General features: G+C 35.2%; 1 protein-coding gene across 2 annotated transcripts in view; it reads left to right on the top strand.

Annotated features, from left to right (window-relative positions):
* The first annotated feature begins 896 nt into the window (after nt 1-896).
* Nucleotides 897-16,798, top strand: part of LOC115217630 (organic cation transporter protein-like) — a 205,404-nt gene continuing 189,502 nt past the window's right edge. The window contains exon 1 of one of the 2 annotated variants that reach the window (XM_036507488.1): nt 897-1,146. In XM_036507488.1, coding sequence (XP_036363381.1) covers nt 1,005-1,146 — 142 coding nt within the window. In that variant the 5' untranslated portion in view covers nt 897-1,004. Of the gene's footprint in view, nt 1,147-10,981; nt 11,326-16,798 lie in introns of those variants that run through there. The other variant, XM_036507489.1, reaches the window with a different exon arrangement.

Raw genomic sequence — 16,798 nt, 5'->3', positions numbered from 1 at the left:
TAAGTAATATGGACAGACGGAACAAACTCATACACACCTGCACACATACATACATCCTACAAATGAAAACTGAAACACATAACTTCCCACAAGGACACATATGGAAACACACATCCATAAATAACAGACGCACATGCATAATCACACAAACCCATACACAGACACATTAAGACATGCACACACAAGGAGACAGAGGTATACACACAAATACACACATACACGTATACAAACACACAAGCGCAAACACACAAACACCCAAACATGAACACACAAGCACATGGATATGCATAATACATGCATACATACAAACATGCACACAAGCATACATATATATAGGCATACACACACATGCAGTCTTACATACAAACATGCACTGTACATACATACATACATGCATTCATACAAACGTGCACATATGCATACATATGTATATTCATAGGTACACATACATGCATACACATAAATACATACGTGCATACATACATGCATGCATACATACATACATACATACATACATACATACATACATACATAGATATGTTATGCGCACACACACTGGCGCACACGCATGCGTACAAAAAGGAAACGAATAAGAACACAGTTCTGATAACGGACAGAGTCAACGACTACTGAATAGGTTGCAAGTCACAATGAACATTTTAGTAAAAATAAATAAATGAGTGGAAATTAAATGAATGTGTTAAATTAATAGGGCACCAAAAAAGAATAACTCTCTCCAGACACAAATTATTATTATTATTATTATTATTAGTAGTAGTAGTAGTAGTAGTAGTAGTAGTAGTAGTAGTAGTAGTCAAAGCAGTAGCATCAGTAGCAGTAGCAGCATCAGTAGTAGTAGTAGTAGTAGTAGTAGTAGTAGTGTAGTAGTAGTAGTAGTAGTAGTAGTAACGACAACAACACTATTTATATGCATAATTTCTTATCTCATTCGACTGGATGGCTGTGAAAGTTTTTTGAAAGTTTTCTTGGACCGGCGTAACATTATGTCACGAAAAAAGGAATATGATTTTGATGGTCTCTTTACTGATCTAAAAATATTTGGCAAATTTCAAATTCGTGAATCTCTTGCTCTTATGTCAACATGCCTTGTTGCTTCTTTTGTATTGCTACAAATTATCTTCCTGGGTAAGTTGTGATAGTCAATTCTTCCTTGTTTAAGCTTAATTTTTAATTTTGATGTCAAAAACAATTTGTTTAAATATTGTGTCGTTGAAATAGCAGACAGTCGAATTTCTCTTATTTTGCCCCATGCTATCCTTTTCTAATTATGTTCAGTGACAGTCCAACTGTGACCGTAACGTTTTTATTCCAGCGTTTATAATGCTACATTCTCCAATATGTTACTCAAGATTCTATAGTGTGGTGTATATCTGAACGAGTTTTCTCTATACTAATCCCACGTCCTTAGTACTTGTAAACAAGAACTTCCATTGATATAAAGAACATTTTATAAGATATATTTTTTAAATAAGCTTTTTTCTGGTTGAACAAGATATTCGTTTAATAATATTTGGGGCTCTATTCCTTCTTCAGGCTCTTTATCTACTGTGTTCAAACCACACCGTGTTCAACCTTGCCTTTCATCTCTCCGGGTCGATGAAATAGTATATCCATAGAGTAGCGTATGGAATCTACTAACCTCTCCCCACTAAATTGATAGCTTATACATGAATCAAAAACTACAATCATAACATCAACAAAAACTACTACTACTACTGTTGTTTGTTGTGGTGCTCTTATTTTCACTGTATTGAAAGTGTTTTACGTAGGATATGTGCGGTGCCTAATAGTGCTATTTTTTGTATGTTACATATACTTGTAAATCCTGATGCTTTTGTTATGTATTTGTCTGAATGTTTTTTTTCATACCTAATGCACCTACTATGATAGGAATTGTTTCTGTTTGTAGACTCCACATTCGAATTACCTCTATTTTCAGATCTTTGTAGTTTGAAAGTTTCTCCGTTTCTTTTAGAGAAACATTGTCATCTGTTGGTATTGATACATAGATTAGAAAGAATTTCTTTCTTGATGATCTCTGAGAGCTACATCCTACCTATTGGCCTTAATTTCTATACCTGTGTATATTGACATATCTAATAGTATGGTTGCTTGCTAATTTTCTGAGACCTTTTCTGGCGTGTGTCTATACCATCTGTTTTCCTGTTGTTATTCCTTAGTGTTGGCATAGCTTCCATTGTATATAGGTCCCGACTCTGTCGTGTCAGTGAATATATTCTTTCTTGGCCAGGACTGGGCAGCCAGAGACAATATGATTTATTGTTTCTTATCCATCACCACATATTATGAAGCTACTTGTATTTCTTTTCATTTCGTGCTTTTGATGATTTCTGGTGGGAAGGCTTTGATCTTGTGCTACAATTGAAGATCCTTCAGTCTCTGCCTTGAGATCTAAACTTCTCGGCCGTTATTGGGAATTTGCTTTGTCTATTTCTTTTCTGTTTAACTTAACCCAATATTTGCTTTTCTTGCCATCGTTTTATTATGGTATGTTGTTGTACCAGTTTTAGTTTGGATTTCAGTTGTTTTACAGCTTCAGCTTCTTTAAAGACTGAAAACAGCTTCTTGTTTTGTTCGAGATTTGTGGCTATCTGTATTAGCTTTCCTTGATTCTGAAGTAGGTATTTTTGTAATCTTATGGTGGTTATTTTATAATAATTTCTAGTTTTGTGGTGAGGCATCTTAAATCCTGTCATTGCTTTTCTTGTTTTCCTGTCTATTTTGATTAGTTCATTTAGAGTCCAGTGAAGAATATTGTAGCATATAACAAGGATAGCTACTGTTGTTCGCATTGAGCTCTATTTTCAGTACTAATCTAACTCGTCTATAGTATTCCTTTCTTATCTGCTCTTAGATTTGTGTGTTTTGCATAGTATCTAGTTCGTTGATTCCTAAATATTTGTATGTCTGGCTTTGGTCTAATTCTCTTATTTCATTTGCTTTATCTAGTGTGATGCTTTTACTCTTAACTAGTTTTCTTCTTTTCAAAGTTGCTTTGACACATTTTTCTAAGTTAAGTTTCATGTTTATCTCTTGTTTCCTGCTGTTTATCATTTGCAGCGTACTGTTTTAAAACATCCATATACAAGAGATGGTTGATTCTTTTGCAGTAACAGTTCTATCCACATCCAGTTCTGTTTAGCAGGTTAGATAAAGGTGTCAGTGCCAAGCAGAAAAGGAGTGAAGAAAGCATCTCTCCCGGGAGTATTCTTCTAATGGGGATGGCTTTGCTTTTTATGAGTCCATCTTTTGTCTGGGACTGTAGCAGTCTGCCATTTATTCATGGGATGTTTGATGTATTTTATGATTATTGATGCTGCCTTTTTTCATGGCTAGTGTTCCTAGGATCCATGTGTAGGGAATACTATTAAAAGCACTTCGGTAATCGATCCAGTCCATTCTTAGACCCTTCTCCTTTCTGAAGCAATCTTCAGTTGTGGCTTTATTGATCAGTAGCTGAACTTTACAATTGTATGAGCCCTTGCAGCATCCTTTCTGCTCTTCTGGAAACAAGTTGTTTTCTTCCAGATGCTTGCTCATTCTCCGTGATATTGCATTAAAGGCTTTATAAATTGTAGGGAGACAGTTATCGGTCTGTAATTTTGTGGGTTCGCCGTTTCAGTGGATCTTTGAATTAAGATAGTTTTCCGTTTTGTGAGCCAGTCAGGCATTGTCTCCTAGTATTTCATTAAATTTCTCAGCCAGCTTTTTATGTGTTCCTGTTAGGTATTTTAACCAGAAGTTGGAGATCTTGTTGTGACCGGATGCCTTCTAGTTGCTTAGTTCTTGCAGCGCTTGGTAACCTCATCAGTTGTTAGAGTTGTTAAGGTGCTGTGTTCGTTGTTTTGACAGACCTTTTCTAAGGTTGTTCCTTCGCCGACCATATTTCTTTCCAAAATTCTTCCACTTCTTCAGCTGTTGGTGATGCATTGATGTTTTATTTTATTTTTGATATTTTCTTGGTAGAATCTTTTGGGGTTTCAGTTTAACTGTTTTGTTCAAAGAAATGTTGATGTTTCTCATACCGGCGGATTATTTGTCCTTTGGCTAGGATATCTTGTTTTATCTGTTCTTTTACCTCTGGTATACCTTGTTCAGTTTCTTTTTGTTGCTTAGTAGTGTTGATAGTCTACTAGTTTCATTAAGGATTGACAAATTCTTTCTCTTATTTTCTACTTTTTTCTGGATATTATTCATCCACTGGGTTTGTTTGGGTGGTGATACTCCTGTTGGGATGGGTTTTAGGGGGTATCCAGCTTCTTTTGTGGCCACAGTGGCTGCTGCATATATTATATCATTTAGCCTGGTCATATTGACATTTGTTTCTGTGGCTACTAGTTCTGTGACAACCAACTTCATGCTATTTGTTATTGATGTTTTAATATCAATTTTAATTTTTGCGAGATACAACCGGTCGTCCTCATTAGTTTCACTATCACTGTTTCCAGGTTTTAGATTTCTTTCGTATTCCCCCCCCCCATTTATATTTGTGTCTGTGGTGTTCTGGTTTGGTGCATTTTGCTTATCATTATACATTCCTACGATCTGGGCGTGTAGTCTTTCGTTATTTACTTCGTTTTTGTTGGACATGTTACATCTGTCTTCGTGTTTTACAGTCCCAATGCTTATGATATTATTTGGCATTGCCGTGTGGTTGCTATCTACTTTTTATTGATGTATTCTTCCTTTTAAGCGTTCTATTTCTATTTCTTGTATTCTTTTTTTTTTTTGAGAATATTTCTCCGTATGTGAGCTATTTTACCTAGATTATTTTTCTTCCAGATTTAATATGTATGCTGCTGTGTTTTCGTTCTGTGGGTAAAATAAGCGTAGGATTGAAATATATTACTCACGTGTCCATTTTTGCTTTTTTGATTTTATGTGCTGGATATGGGGAATAATGTCTAGTCCTTCATTTTGATGGTCATCATTTTCGTAGGGTAACAGTTCATTTATTTCTGGTGTTAAATGGTATTGCGGTATTGCACGTGTAGTTTTTCGTATTTTTGTGTAACAAGTTTAAAGTTTGTTATCCTTGGGTTGGATAATAGGGTATTATTCAATTTAGTTTTCATTTTTTTGCATGGTGGTTGGGAACGGAGATGGTATGATGTTGATTGAATCGTAACGTGGTGAGAATGTATATACATGTTGTGCGGGTCATGGAAATTATACACAGTTATAATACATCATTTCATTTGAAAAATAGAAATAAATTTTAGCATTACTTACTCGGATACATTCCAAAACTTTTAAAGAGTGTTACTTACTCGAGTATAATCCAGTGCTTCGTCAGTATAGCGAGCTTGTTTACATGTTTGCGAATGATGGAGGTGACACAGTTAAAATGCATAGTTTCATTTGGAAAACAGAAATATATTTTAGTGGATATTATTCGGATATAGTCTAACATCATCATCATCATCATCATCATCATCATCATCATCATCATCATCATCATTATTATTATTATTATTATTATTATTATTATTATTATTATTATTATTATTATTATTATTCAGTACTTTATTGATTTGACTCAGGTTTGGTCTTATTCTTGGCAGGATTTATGTTGGTAGCAGGCTACTACTTGCAATCATAGATATCCACGAGCTTTCAGTAGACTTTTCAAGTGCTTTGACCCTCTGATAATCTTTCCTGTCCATAAGAAACAAACTTTCTGTAGAAGCTCGTCAGAACCTTGTATTCCAATCTCCTTCAATCATTTCTCTACATTTTCCCTTACTATTCCCAATATACCAATCATTATAGGCACAACCTTTACAGCTTTTACACTCCAAATTCTAGCAATTTCAAATTTCAAGGGAGTGAATGTATTTTTTTTTTTTTTTTGCTCCTCTTTCTTTACGATCCTGAAATCAAAGGGACATGATGGATCAATTAGTAAGCAACTTCGCTTTTCTTTGTTGTTATGTCTGGTCTATTATTTTCTAGCCTTTTGTCTGTTTGAATCGGAAAGTCCTACAAAATCTAACATTTCTCCGATTCCAGCACTTTTTTGACCCGATGATCATACCATGTGTCTCCATCTTCAACTCTCCCATTTCTGACAAAGCTTTCAGTGTAAAACTTTTACAACTTGGTCATGCTTCCATTTATTATGTTCTTCCAGTGCCAACTTGGGACATTCTGCAACATTGCGTGCCACTGTCTCGCTACAGACTCAACATCTTTGTGACACGTTTTCTCCGTATACATTTTTCCTCAATATGTAATCGACTAGTCAGTCCCCTCCCTCAAAATCTTAGGCCTTGTGCCTACAGTAGAGAGGGTTATTATTATTATTATTATTATTATTATTATTATTATTATTATTATTATTATTATTATTATTATTATTATTATAATTATCATTATCATTATTATCATTACTTTCATTATTGAGAGAGTAGTGCATGAAATCAAAGTGACACCGAAGTACAAATATACGAAGCCCAATACCACCATGACTACCCGTCTGATAAGGGTGCAGCACGCGCATGCATCATACCCATATGTGCGCAACATGGTGACATTATATCAAGTTGTGTGTGTTTTGTGTGTGTACATACAATCATGTCCAAAATTCTGGTGTGGTCAGATGAATGTTTTAATATCGATTAATTTATATATTCATGTTATGCATTATTACATGCTATATGTATATATATGAATCTGTCTCGCGACAGATTCCTTTTAAAATATGTTTTTCTTGATTATAACATGTACTGCAATTTTTCCTAACACTATTATGTTGTGATAAATTCATTGTATATATTTTTACTTTCTGTAAATAAATTATTGGTGTTAAATCTCTTGGTATTAGCTGTACGAACTCCCATTGTTTGATTATAAGGAAAATTAATTAAAGATTTATTTGCATGCACTTTCATGAAGATATACTCAAGCTTCGGTCAACACAAGAAAATACAGTCAACCCAGTATGAAGAAACGAAATAGCATTCTTAAGATAAACATGATTTCTTAAATTCACTTTCACAGATAGTTTTACCTTGCTATCAAAAACACATCTTCTTATCCTATTTAAACTGTCTTATAACCTACTAGTGAAATGTTGGTATCTTCAACATACATACACGCTGCTACGATTGTATATTACATCTAGCGTTCTGTCTACATCTATAAACTTCTCGCAAAGACACAGCGACTTTTACTTACATATATACATATAAACGCAGCCTAACCTGAAGTTTATAATTGGTGATATTTATATTTACAAGAGTAAGCAGTTATATTTGCTGACTACCACAACAAATACACAGTCAGTTATAACTGGTAACCCGACATCTCACGTCACGTTATAAATGCATATGTATGTGTATACATGTTGTATATACTTATCCATGCCTGCTTACATGCCCTCGTATCTATATGTGAATATTGTGAATCCACATGGATTTACGCGCATATATCCAATATTTTTCTTTCATCTCATAACGGCATTTTAAATAACTATTTAAATATCTACCTACATATCCTAATAAATTAACGGTCCGTGAATAAGTCCTATTTGTCATAGATCACACATTTTAAGATAATTTCCATTCCCCAGCATATTTGGTTTATAGTGTTTCTATATCCCGATACTTCATTCATCTTTTTATCTTTCTATTTAATCCTAAATTTATGGATATAAAACTTACTTTCCACATGAAATCCGGTGCATGTGTTTTTTGTTTACTCTCTTTTTTAACATCCTAAATAATTATATACGAACCTCTAGAATTTTTTTTAAAAATTAGATGTTTTACTTGTTTATTTTCATATAATGCATGTTTCAACCCCAAATTTTCTCTACGATGCACGCATCACACAATTCCTTTCTGCTCTTTGGTGTATCTTGGACATTATACATATAAATATTTATATTCACTATTTTATCATTCAAAGTTCACAACCTGCACTCCCTTTATATTTCTGAACCCAACACACCACTTTTTAACATATAAAAGGTTGTCCAATGAAAATTCTGGTTGGTTGCGTGCGTGACAAACCTTAACTTTCATTTTTTATATATCAAAGAAAAAAAACCGGTGCACACCGACTTTCTTTCACACATATATTCTTTTTTACTCTAGGTACAAAGCCTGAAATTTTGGGGGAGGGCGCTAGTCGATTAGATCGATCCCAGTACGCAACTGATACTTAATTTATCCACCTCGAAGGTATGAAAGGCAAAGTTGACCACGGTAGAATTTGAACTCAGAACGTAAAGACAGACGAAATAGCGCTAAGCATTTCGCCCAGTGTGCTAACGCTTCTGTCAGCTTGCCCCCTTGTTCACAATATATTGAAAATCTAATCAACATATTCTTCTTACTATATTACTTATCTATCTTTCTCTATCAGTTTCTTAGAATATTAACATCACACCTACTAAACATATCTTCCTTATAGTAACTAATTTCTTAACAGGAACCTCGATATATTCTCATCCTTGTTTCTTACTCTTTAGCGCTATTACATAACATCTATTTATATTTTTATTTATATCAAACCCGTGTACAACAATCTCATACATAAGTAATTTATAGATTATTAAGAAACGTATTCTTCTTTTTTCACTTATTTTTGGTTAATATGTCCTCCATAGGTCTTCATACCCCCTAGTATTACTAATATTTAATCTAATTTGGTTTTTAAACATCTACTATTTCACTTAGCCTAATAATATACCTACAAATTAAATATATACTAGAACTAAACTCCTTTTGTATTTTTCCTATAATCCCCACCTCTCCGGTATTTTTATATCCATCTCTCTACCTATATAAGTGTGTTTTTCTGTATCCATATCCATACGCCCGAATATATAAAATAATTCTTTCATATTTCTTTTTAATATAATTCTTTTATATATGTGCGTGTGTTTATGTCTGTTTGTTTTTTTTGTTTATTTATATATTTATTTTATTTCTCTTCTACACATATATGCTCAACTAAATATGTATGAGCCACTATATACTTGACATTTTCATTCTCATCAACGCTATTCAAATATCCACCCACATGCCCTAATCAAAATTGGTCAATAACACTGGACAAAAGACATTTTCCTACTGGGGTAAGAGCAGGTGCTGATTCCGAATTCGCACTCAGAATTGTTCTAGCACATCAGGATTTTGAGTTACGTGCATTTGCAAGATTATAACTACACTGTCGGCTAAATTCAGGCCGTATTATAAAATTTGCTAAAATGAAAGCGGTCTTAAACAATTAAGACATTTCTGAACTGAGCATACCAAAAATAAAGTGAGTACTTCCTTAACATAAATATACTGTGTACCATTGTATTATAATACTATTTGCCTTGAACATAAATTTATTATATACAGTACTAATATACTATTATGATAATTATTTATCTTGAACTTAACTATTCCTGGTTCTAATATAGTATGAATATATAATTATGCGCATAACTCAAAATGCTGACGTGCTACATCTATTCTGAGTTCAGATTCGAAATCAGCATACTCTATTTAGTTTAGTACAGCACCATTTGTCTGGGTAACGGACAATAATTCGTTTTTTTTTCTTTTCTTTTTTTTTGTTATCCAGAGTAAGTTCCAACTGGTCAAGCATTACAACGGCTTTTTTCAAATTTCTATTCATCCTAAATCATAACAACATATGCATCTCTCACTAATCTACTAAGAGTCATCTTTAGAATTTAGGTTTTCCTTATATTAAATTTATTTATTTATTTTATATTTTTTATTTTTATTTTCATTTATCTGTTTGCTAATTATAATATTTTGTATATGTATATAGGATATCTACAAATTTGAAAAACCTACCAATCAGATACATCTTGCTTCAAAAAGATATGATGATTACCTAAGTAGAGTTAGCTCTTTTTGAACCCTGAAGAAGTCCAAGCATAAAATAGTATGAATGTAGCAATTTTCTTGGCATGAAACATGTTTGGAAACTCCTATCTGCTTATTGGTTTTGACAGAAACATATATGTAGTTTCTTATGTTTTTTCTTAGCTTTATTCCCCATCTTCTTCCTCTCTTGCAATGACTTAGGAAAATAGTCTAATAAAGAGGCATATAAGCCCTCGACAGAAAGAAAGCTTTCCTGTCTGCGTAGAAGTGGAACTCACATCACTTTGTTAACGTGACTAAGTGCGTTACCTCTACACCAACGAATCAGCCTGCATTTTCCTGTCAAATTTAAGAGCTATAACAGTTCGTGCTTGTTTCTTTTATATGTAAACAAACTTTCTATATGCTTTCGGTGCAAATGGTTTTTTTTTTATACAATCCTGTAAATAATAATAATGGTATTTTTATATAAACTTAAAGTTTATGGCGATCACCGTGCAATGACTAAGGAAAATAGTCTAATAAAGGGGCATATAAGCCCTCGACAGAAAAAAGGCTTTCCTATCCGCGTAGGAGTCGAACCCACATCCCTTTGTTAACGCGACTAAGTGTGTTACCACAGCAAGTTTGTTTACATATAAAAAAAACAAAAACAAACACGAACAGTTATAGTTCTTAAATTTGACATCGTGACATTCCTTCCGGATCTTTATGTTCTGAGTTCAAATGCTGCCGAAGTCGACTCTGCCTTTCATCTTTTTGGGGTCGATAAAATGAAAAACAAATATGTAATGTAATTGACTTACCTTTCCCTAAAGCTTACTGTCCTTGTTCCAAAATTAGAAGCCTGCTATTATCATAATTCATTTGCATAATTTGCTATTTTATCTGGATCGAAGGTGAGAGGCTTTTTGAAACAGGATCTCGACGTGAATACACATATCTTGACTCCGTATATCTAAATTGTGAATGTATTAGTGAATAAAGACACGTGGCATAGTGGTTAGGATGTCATACCCAACCTTACAAGACCATATTTTCGATTTGTGTTCGTGAGCAAAACGCTTCATTTCACGTTTTCTAGTTCACTCAGCTGTAAATAGGTAACCTTGTGACGTACTGGTACTCAATCCAGGAGAAATGTTGGCCAGCCTGCCGAGCTAAAATGGTGGTATCATTTGAAAATTGAAACAGCGAATCTTAATGTGACCAGTGTTGTATAACAATATCCGAAACTTTTGTTGGTACCGTGTCGAAAAAACTTTGATAAAAAATTTTAGATCAAAGATGTCACAGGAAACAGAATATGATTTTGATGGTCTCTTTATTGATTTGAAACAATTTGGTAAATTTCAAATTCTTCAACCATTAGCAATAATGTTTTCTGCGCTGTTGGAATGTTTTTCATTGCTACAAATCGTCTTCCTGGGTAAGTAGTGATTTATAAGACTTGTTTATTTAAATTTAGCATTTAATTTTGATGTCAGAAATATTTTGTTCAAGAAGGGTGGTCATTTGTGGTTGAGGCAGCTGATAGCAGAGCTGTTCTTGTTTTGCCACAATTCAGCCATTTCCAAGTATGCTCAATGATGTTCCATTCATGGACATCCTTTTGTGTTTTTATAATAATATATTTAATATTGGGTTTTGCAACCTGTTGCTTCTTATTCTTGTGTGGTCTTTGTAACCGACAGAATGATCTCTCTTAAATCAATGTCGAAGTTACACTTTGTTCTGTAGAAATCAGTTAAATAATCATAGGTAAGTACTGTCCAGATATTTGTAGTTTTCCCCGCAGAAATATTACGCTTTCCTTTGCATCATTTTTCTAACTAGTAGTTGCTCAAAACATCCTCATACTTCCTTTCTTCTCGCCCCTACCGCTATGCTCTAGGGTTACAATATTGTTAGTGGCACAATGGCCTCGTAGAAACAAGTTGAAGCAGCCGGTATTTTGATAGGCTATTGGGCGGTAACTTTTAGATACGGTTGTTTGGTTATTTTGCGGTATGAGAAGGGTGGTGGCACTTGGAAGCCATTTGGATGTGTTTAACGTGCCCTTAATACTCTTCTCCAAAGGTCGTATTGAATCACGCCGATAGAAGTTGAGATTTTTTTTAAAATCAATATCCTGAAATAAATCCCGGGCCTGAGAATTTCCTATTTGGTATCCTTCACGCAATTGTTTCTAACACTGCACTGTCGATTTCAAACAGTTTTTGTTTAACATGTTTACAGTATCCCTGTTCTAATTCTTCAATCCATTCAGTTTTTCCGTTGAGTTCATCATTCCTTTCTCAAACTGACTCCAGTAACTTCTCACTTGTTCTGTTGATGGGATGTTTCTTACGGATATTTTGTTATTTTATTGAAGTTACGACTGCCTGATTTGGGGTCTCGAACAACCTATTCAGTTTTCATTTTATAATCTGCAGAATTTATATTTCAATTTGTCAACTGTTGCTGCTAGTTCTTGTTTTGGCTGATGGAGTTTGGAATTTAAGGTTTTAGCTTTTGAGCCACCAGTCTGCTTTCCTAGTTTATCTTTTAACTGTTCCTGGTGTTTCATGATTTTGTTGATCGTGTTGCACTTCATAACTACGGCAAACTGCGAGACAGTTCTTCGAAGTGTAGCGATATTGATATCCTCACTGTTTGAGAGACACAATAAGAATGATCTCGTTTGAGATTACATCCATCTGGGGCTAGTTTGACCCCGTTGTATCCACTGATCTGATTTGTTGGCAGCTGGCGTGGTCTATCTCTCGACTTATTTCGCGCCAGAGTGTACAGCTAACCAATCACGGCCTTCGGATAAGGCCTGCTTCATTTGAGCCACCTTAACTCTTTATAAGGCGCTTGTTTTCATTATTCTTGGCCTTTCGGCTTTAGACCTTTTAAGGTCTAGTCACTGACCACAGAGCTACTCAGCTATGTTCCAGTTCCAGCGACAGACGACCAGCCATGCTCCAGCTTCAGCCTCTATGATGCTAATGTACGCCCGCAACGTAGAACATTCTCAACCTCCGCCGCCGTAATCACCATCGTCGTACTTCATCTTCACGTCGTCTCCACCATCGTCGCTATTCCACCGTCGACTTCAACAACATGTACACATCAACACCGACCAAGTTTAACTCGCGCTGTTAGTGTGAATCTTTCACCACGGAAAACAGTTGCAGTATCTCTAAAGAACTTACTATATCAAGACTCGGTACGGCATGATAACCCCAACCTCTACAAGTGTAGTAACTGGCTCTGCCACGTAGACCGCTAACATCTTGTTATAGAACTCTTAGTATCGTGTACCTCATGAACTGGTAAACTAACTCTATCTTAACTCAATATGCTGAGACTTATCCTATGCTCTGTATTTCTGTTTATGTGCATTCACCTTTTGTCTGTACCTTCTGTCGCACACACGAAGACACAGACACAAATACTTGTCGCACGCATTCATACATAACACTTCGCTAGAACTGACACACACTCTCTCTGTACACATTGTGGGTAAAGTCCTTTTCTCTCTCAAACAGTAGAACGGTTTGTTGTCCTCATTCATTTACTCCTTTGGCACCGTATGTTATAGTATGTATCTAGTGTCTCTTATTATGCTAGGGAACGACCGTGCGGCGTTCTAAAGGGGACATTTGTCGTCAACTCCTTACGTGCGGTTGTCTAAACCCTACAGAAGAAACAGAATTTATTTTTCAACTAGGCACTGAATGTTTACCTTTGCCTTTATTGTGCAACCCCCACCCCTTGTGGTAGGCAAGCAATCTCATTGCTGACACATAGTCTCCTACGTGGGATTTGATTCAGTATACATTAGATAATTATTTCATTTATTACCTGACGTTCTATTTTAGAAGGCTCTTTTTTTATGTCCATTTTAATGTCTCGAACCTGCTGCAATATATTTTCCTACCCCACTTTCAGAGAACTAAATATATTTTGATATTCCTTGTTCGAGAAAGTTATTATTTGACAGACTATTTCGCTGAGAATGAACAATTCTGTTGGTAGTGATAAGGGATGTTGTTGCTGTTGCATGATCACTGAATGTCTGTTGTCGGCGAAGCAAGTTGATTTCTACTATTATTGTCCAGCCTAACTTTTCGCAGACAACATTACTGTTGTTGTTGTTTTTTTTATAATAATACTATTAATAATAACAACAACAAAAATAATTATACAAATAAAAATAAACGAATTAGTCTACACCTTTTACATAAAAATATAGTGGTATAACCCTTCACGAGCTACAAATATCGTTTCGCATCTAGCAAGAACATTTTTCAAGATATTAAGAAAGCAATTTCCGCCTTCTAGTAGATATAATAGAATCTTTAACAAACAGATGATTAAGATCGCTTTTGCTACCCCAACTAATCTAACTGATTACACTGCAGCTGTTAATCGTTTCAGAGTTAATCAAATATCTCCCGGTATTAGTAATTGCATTAACCTTAACAGGGATGCAACCCAAATCTACTTCCCACTCAACATATTAAGCATGTAGTAGTTCGTGTGAAATTGCTTTGACTGAAATTGATTTCATCGACGATTTGCGTGTAACTACTATACCTACTACTGTACCACCTGAGACTGCTTTGATATGGAGCTACAGTAACAACAACAACAACAATAACAATAATAATAATGATTGTTATTATTATTATTGAAACAAAAATATCATACAAACAAATAATCTTATCAAGGCTGCTAGTAAGACTGCAGTGGAAACGATGGGATTGAGAACTACTGAGCACCGAACAGCGACAGATAGGAGGGAAAATAAACAACCGTAGTGGAAAAGGAGAATTTCTGAAGATTTAAACGCCTAGAGCAGTGTAGTGTCAATACTTGTTAGGAAAAGAAATGGAGAACTTAAGAATGAATGGAAATTCGAAAAAGTTAGGAAGAAGTATGGTATAGATACAAAAGACCTGAATGTTGTAATTGAAGAACTAAAGCAGCGTATATCTCTCTATATATAAACGGCAGTTTGTCTGTGCGTGTTTCTGTGTGTCTGTTTGCTTGTACCCTCACCCTGACCACGGCTTTCAACCGATTCTGATGAAACTTGACACACACATAGCCCAATGTCATAATTCAAAACTAACGCAGCGAAAATTTTGAAAAGTTCCCCCAGTTCTGAAAAAAACCCCGATAAATTCGACATGGGGTCGAGAATTAGAAACACAAACCGCAAACTGTCTAGGGGACGCAACTCCACCTTTTTTAACTAAAAAAAAAATTTACCATCATTTTTTTCCATTTTTTTGCTATTTTTTGGCTATAACTCTCTAAAAATGATTTATAGTTATTTCCCTTACAAACCTGAGCAACGCCGGGCGATACTGCTAGTATGCAATAAAAAGCAAAGCTAAATATATTTGAACGACAGATTTAGCAATACCGGCAAAATAAATTGTTTAAAACCGATCAAAAAAGATTTTATTTAGAGATTAATGTTGATAAAACACGTGAAAAATTAGTCCCTGATGCTGATGAAAGTCGCCTTTTCCGGGGTAAGATATGGAGCAAGTGAGAACAACATGATACTACAGCTGAATGGCTCCGAAGCCTGAAGCAAACAGCTTCTTATCCCAAACAAGAGGCTATCCACTTCACAGAAGGCAGTATCAGAAATACGAGTAAAAAGATAAGCAATTGGAAAACAGTAGGACCTGATGGTGTACAGGGATCTTGGATGAAAAAGTTCAGGAGTTGTCATTAATTGATCGCAGAGCAATTTAATGCATTGATCAATGGAGAAGAAGAAATCCTGGATTGGGTAAGAAAAGGACGAACGGTGTAGTGCCTGAAGGATGCATACTGATAATTACGAACCAATTTCCTGCCTCCCATTAATGTGGAAGTACTGTCAATAGGAATTGCTGAAGAACTCTGTATAAATTTCTTAATAGGCTGCAGAAGAAAATTCAGAAGTACCGGAGATCAACTATTGATAGACAAAATGGTAATACAAGATTGTAAACGAAGGAAAATCAATTTTGGAATGACCTGGGTTGATTATCACAAAGCTTATATGATTCTACATTTGTGGATCATCGAGTGCTTAGACCTGTTTGGAATTGCGAGAAATGTAACGTGTTTCCGGAAGAGAGGTATGAGGGAATGGAAAACTGAACTGACAACTTACGGAAAAAGCTTGGACACCTTGGTTATCAGAAGAAAGATTTTCCAGGATGATAGCCTATCTACATTGCTTTTTATTTTTGCATGATATCCCTGACTTTGGTACTAAAGGAAATGAACCTGGAGTACCAAATAAAGGGAAAACCCAAAACAATCAGCCACCTCCCCTTCATGGATGATTTGAGACTGTATGGCAAAGATGAGGCACAAGTGAGTTCTTTGGGTAACACGGTCCACTGTTTTAGTAATGATATTAGAATGGAATTTGGACTCAAGAAATGCGGATTAATCTACCTAAAAAGAGGAAAGGTACAGTCCCTAGCAGGGATAGAATTACCGAATAGAGACTTGATTAAACAAACTGAAACGGAGGGATACAAATACCTTGATGTACTGGAGTTCAACGAGATAATGGAAAAGTAAATGAAAGAGCAACTGAGGATGGAGTATTTCCGTAGACTGAAGTTGATGTTGCGCCCCAAATTGACTAGGGCGAATAAAATCCAAGCAGTTAATACGTGTGTGATAGCATCACTTCGTTATGAAACGGGAATTATAAAAGGGCAAAAGAGAGAAGTGAAAATAATGGATACCAAGACCAGAAAAATGTTGACAGTACACGGAGCCTTCTAACCTAAGAGTGACACCGATAGGCTATACTCGTCCCGAAGAAAGGTCGGGAAATGTTTCATCAGATTCCAGGGCTGTATCGAAGCAAAGGAAAACAGCTTAGTGTG

This window comes from Octopus sinensis, linkage group LG11 (assembly GCF_006345805.1).
Source record: "Octopus sinensis linkage group LG11, ASM634580v1, whole genome shotgun sequence".
NCBI classification, from domain to species: Eukaryota; Metazoa; Mollusca; class Cephalopoda; order Octopoda; family Octopodidae; genus Octopus; species Octopus sinensis.
The sequence above is the reverse complement of the archived record's forward strand: the minus strand, read 5'-3'. Positions and strand labels throughout refer to the sequence as shown.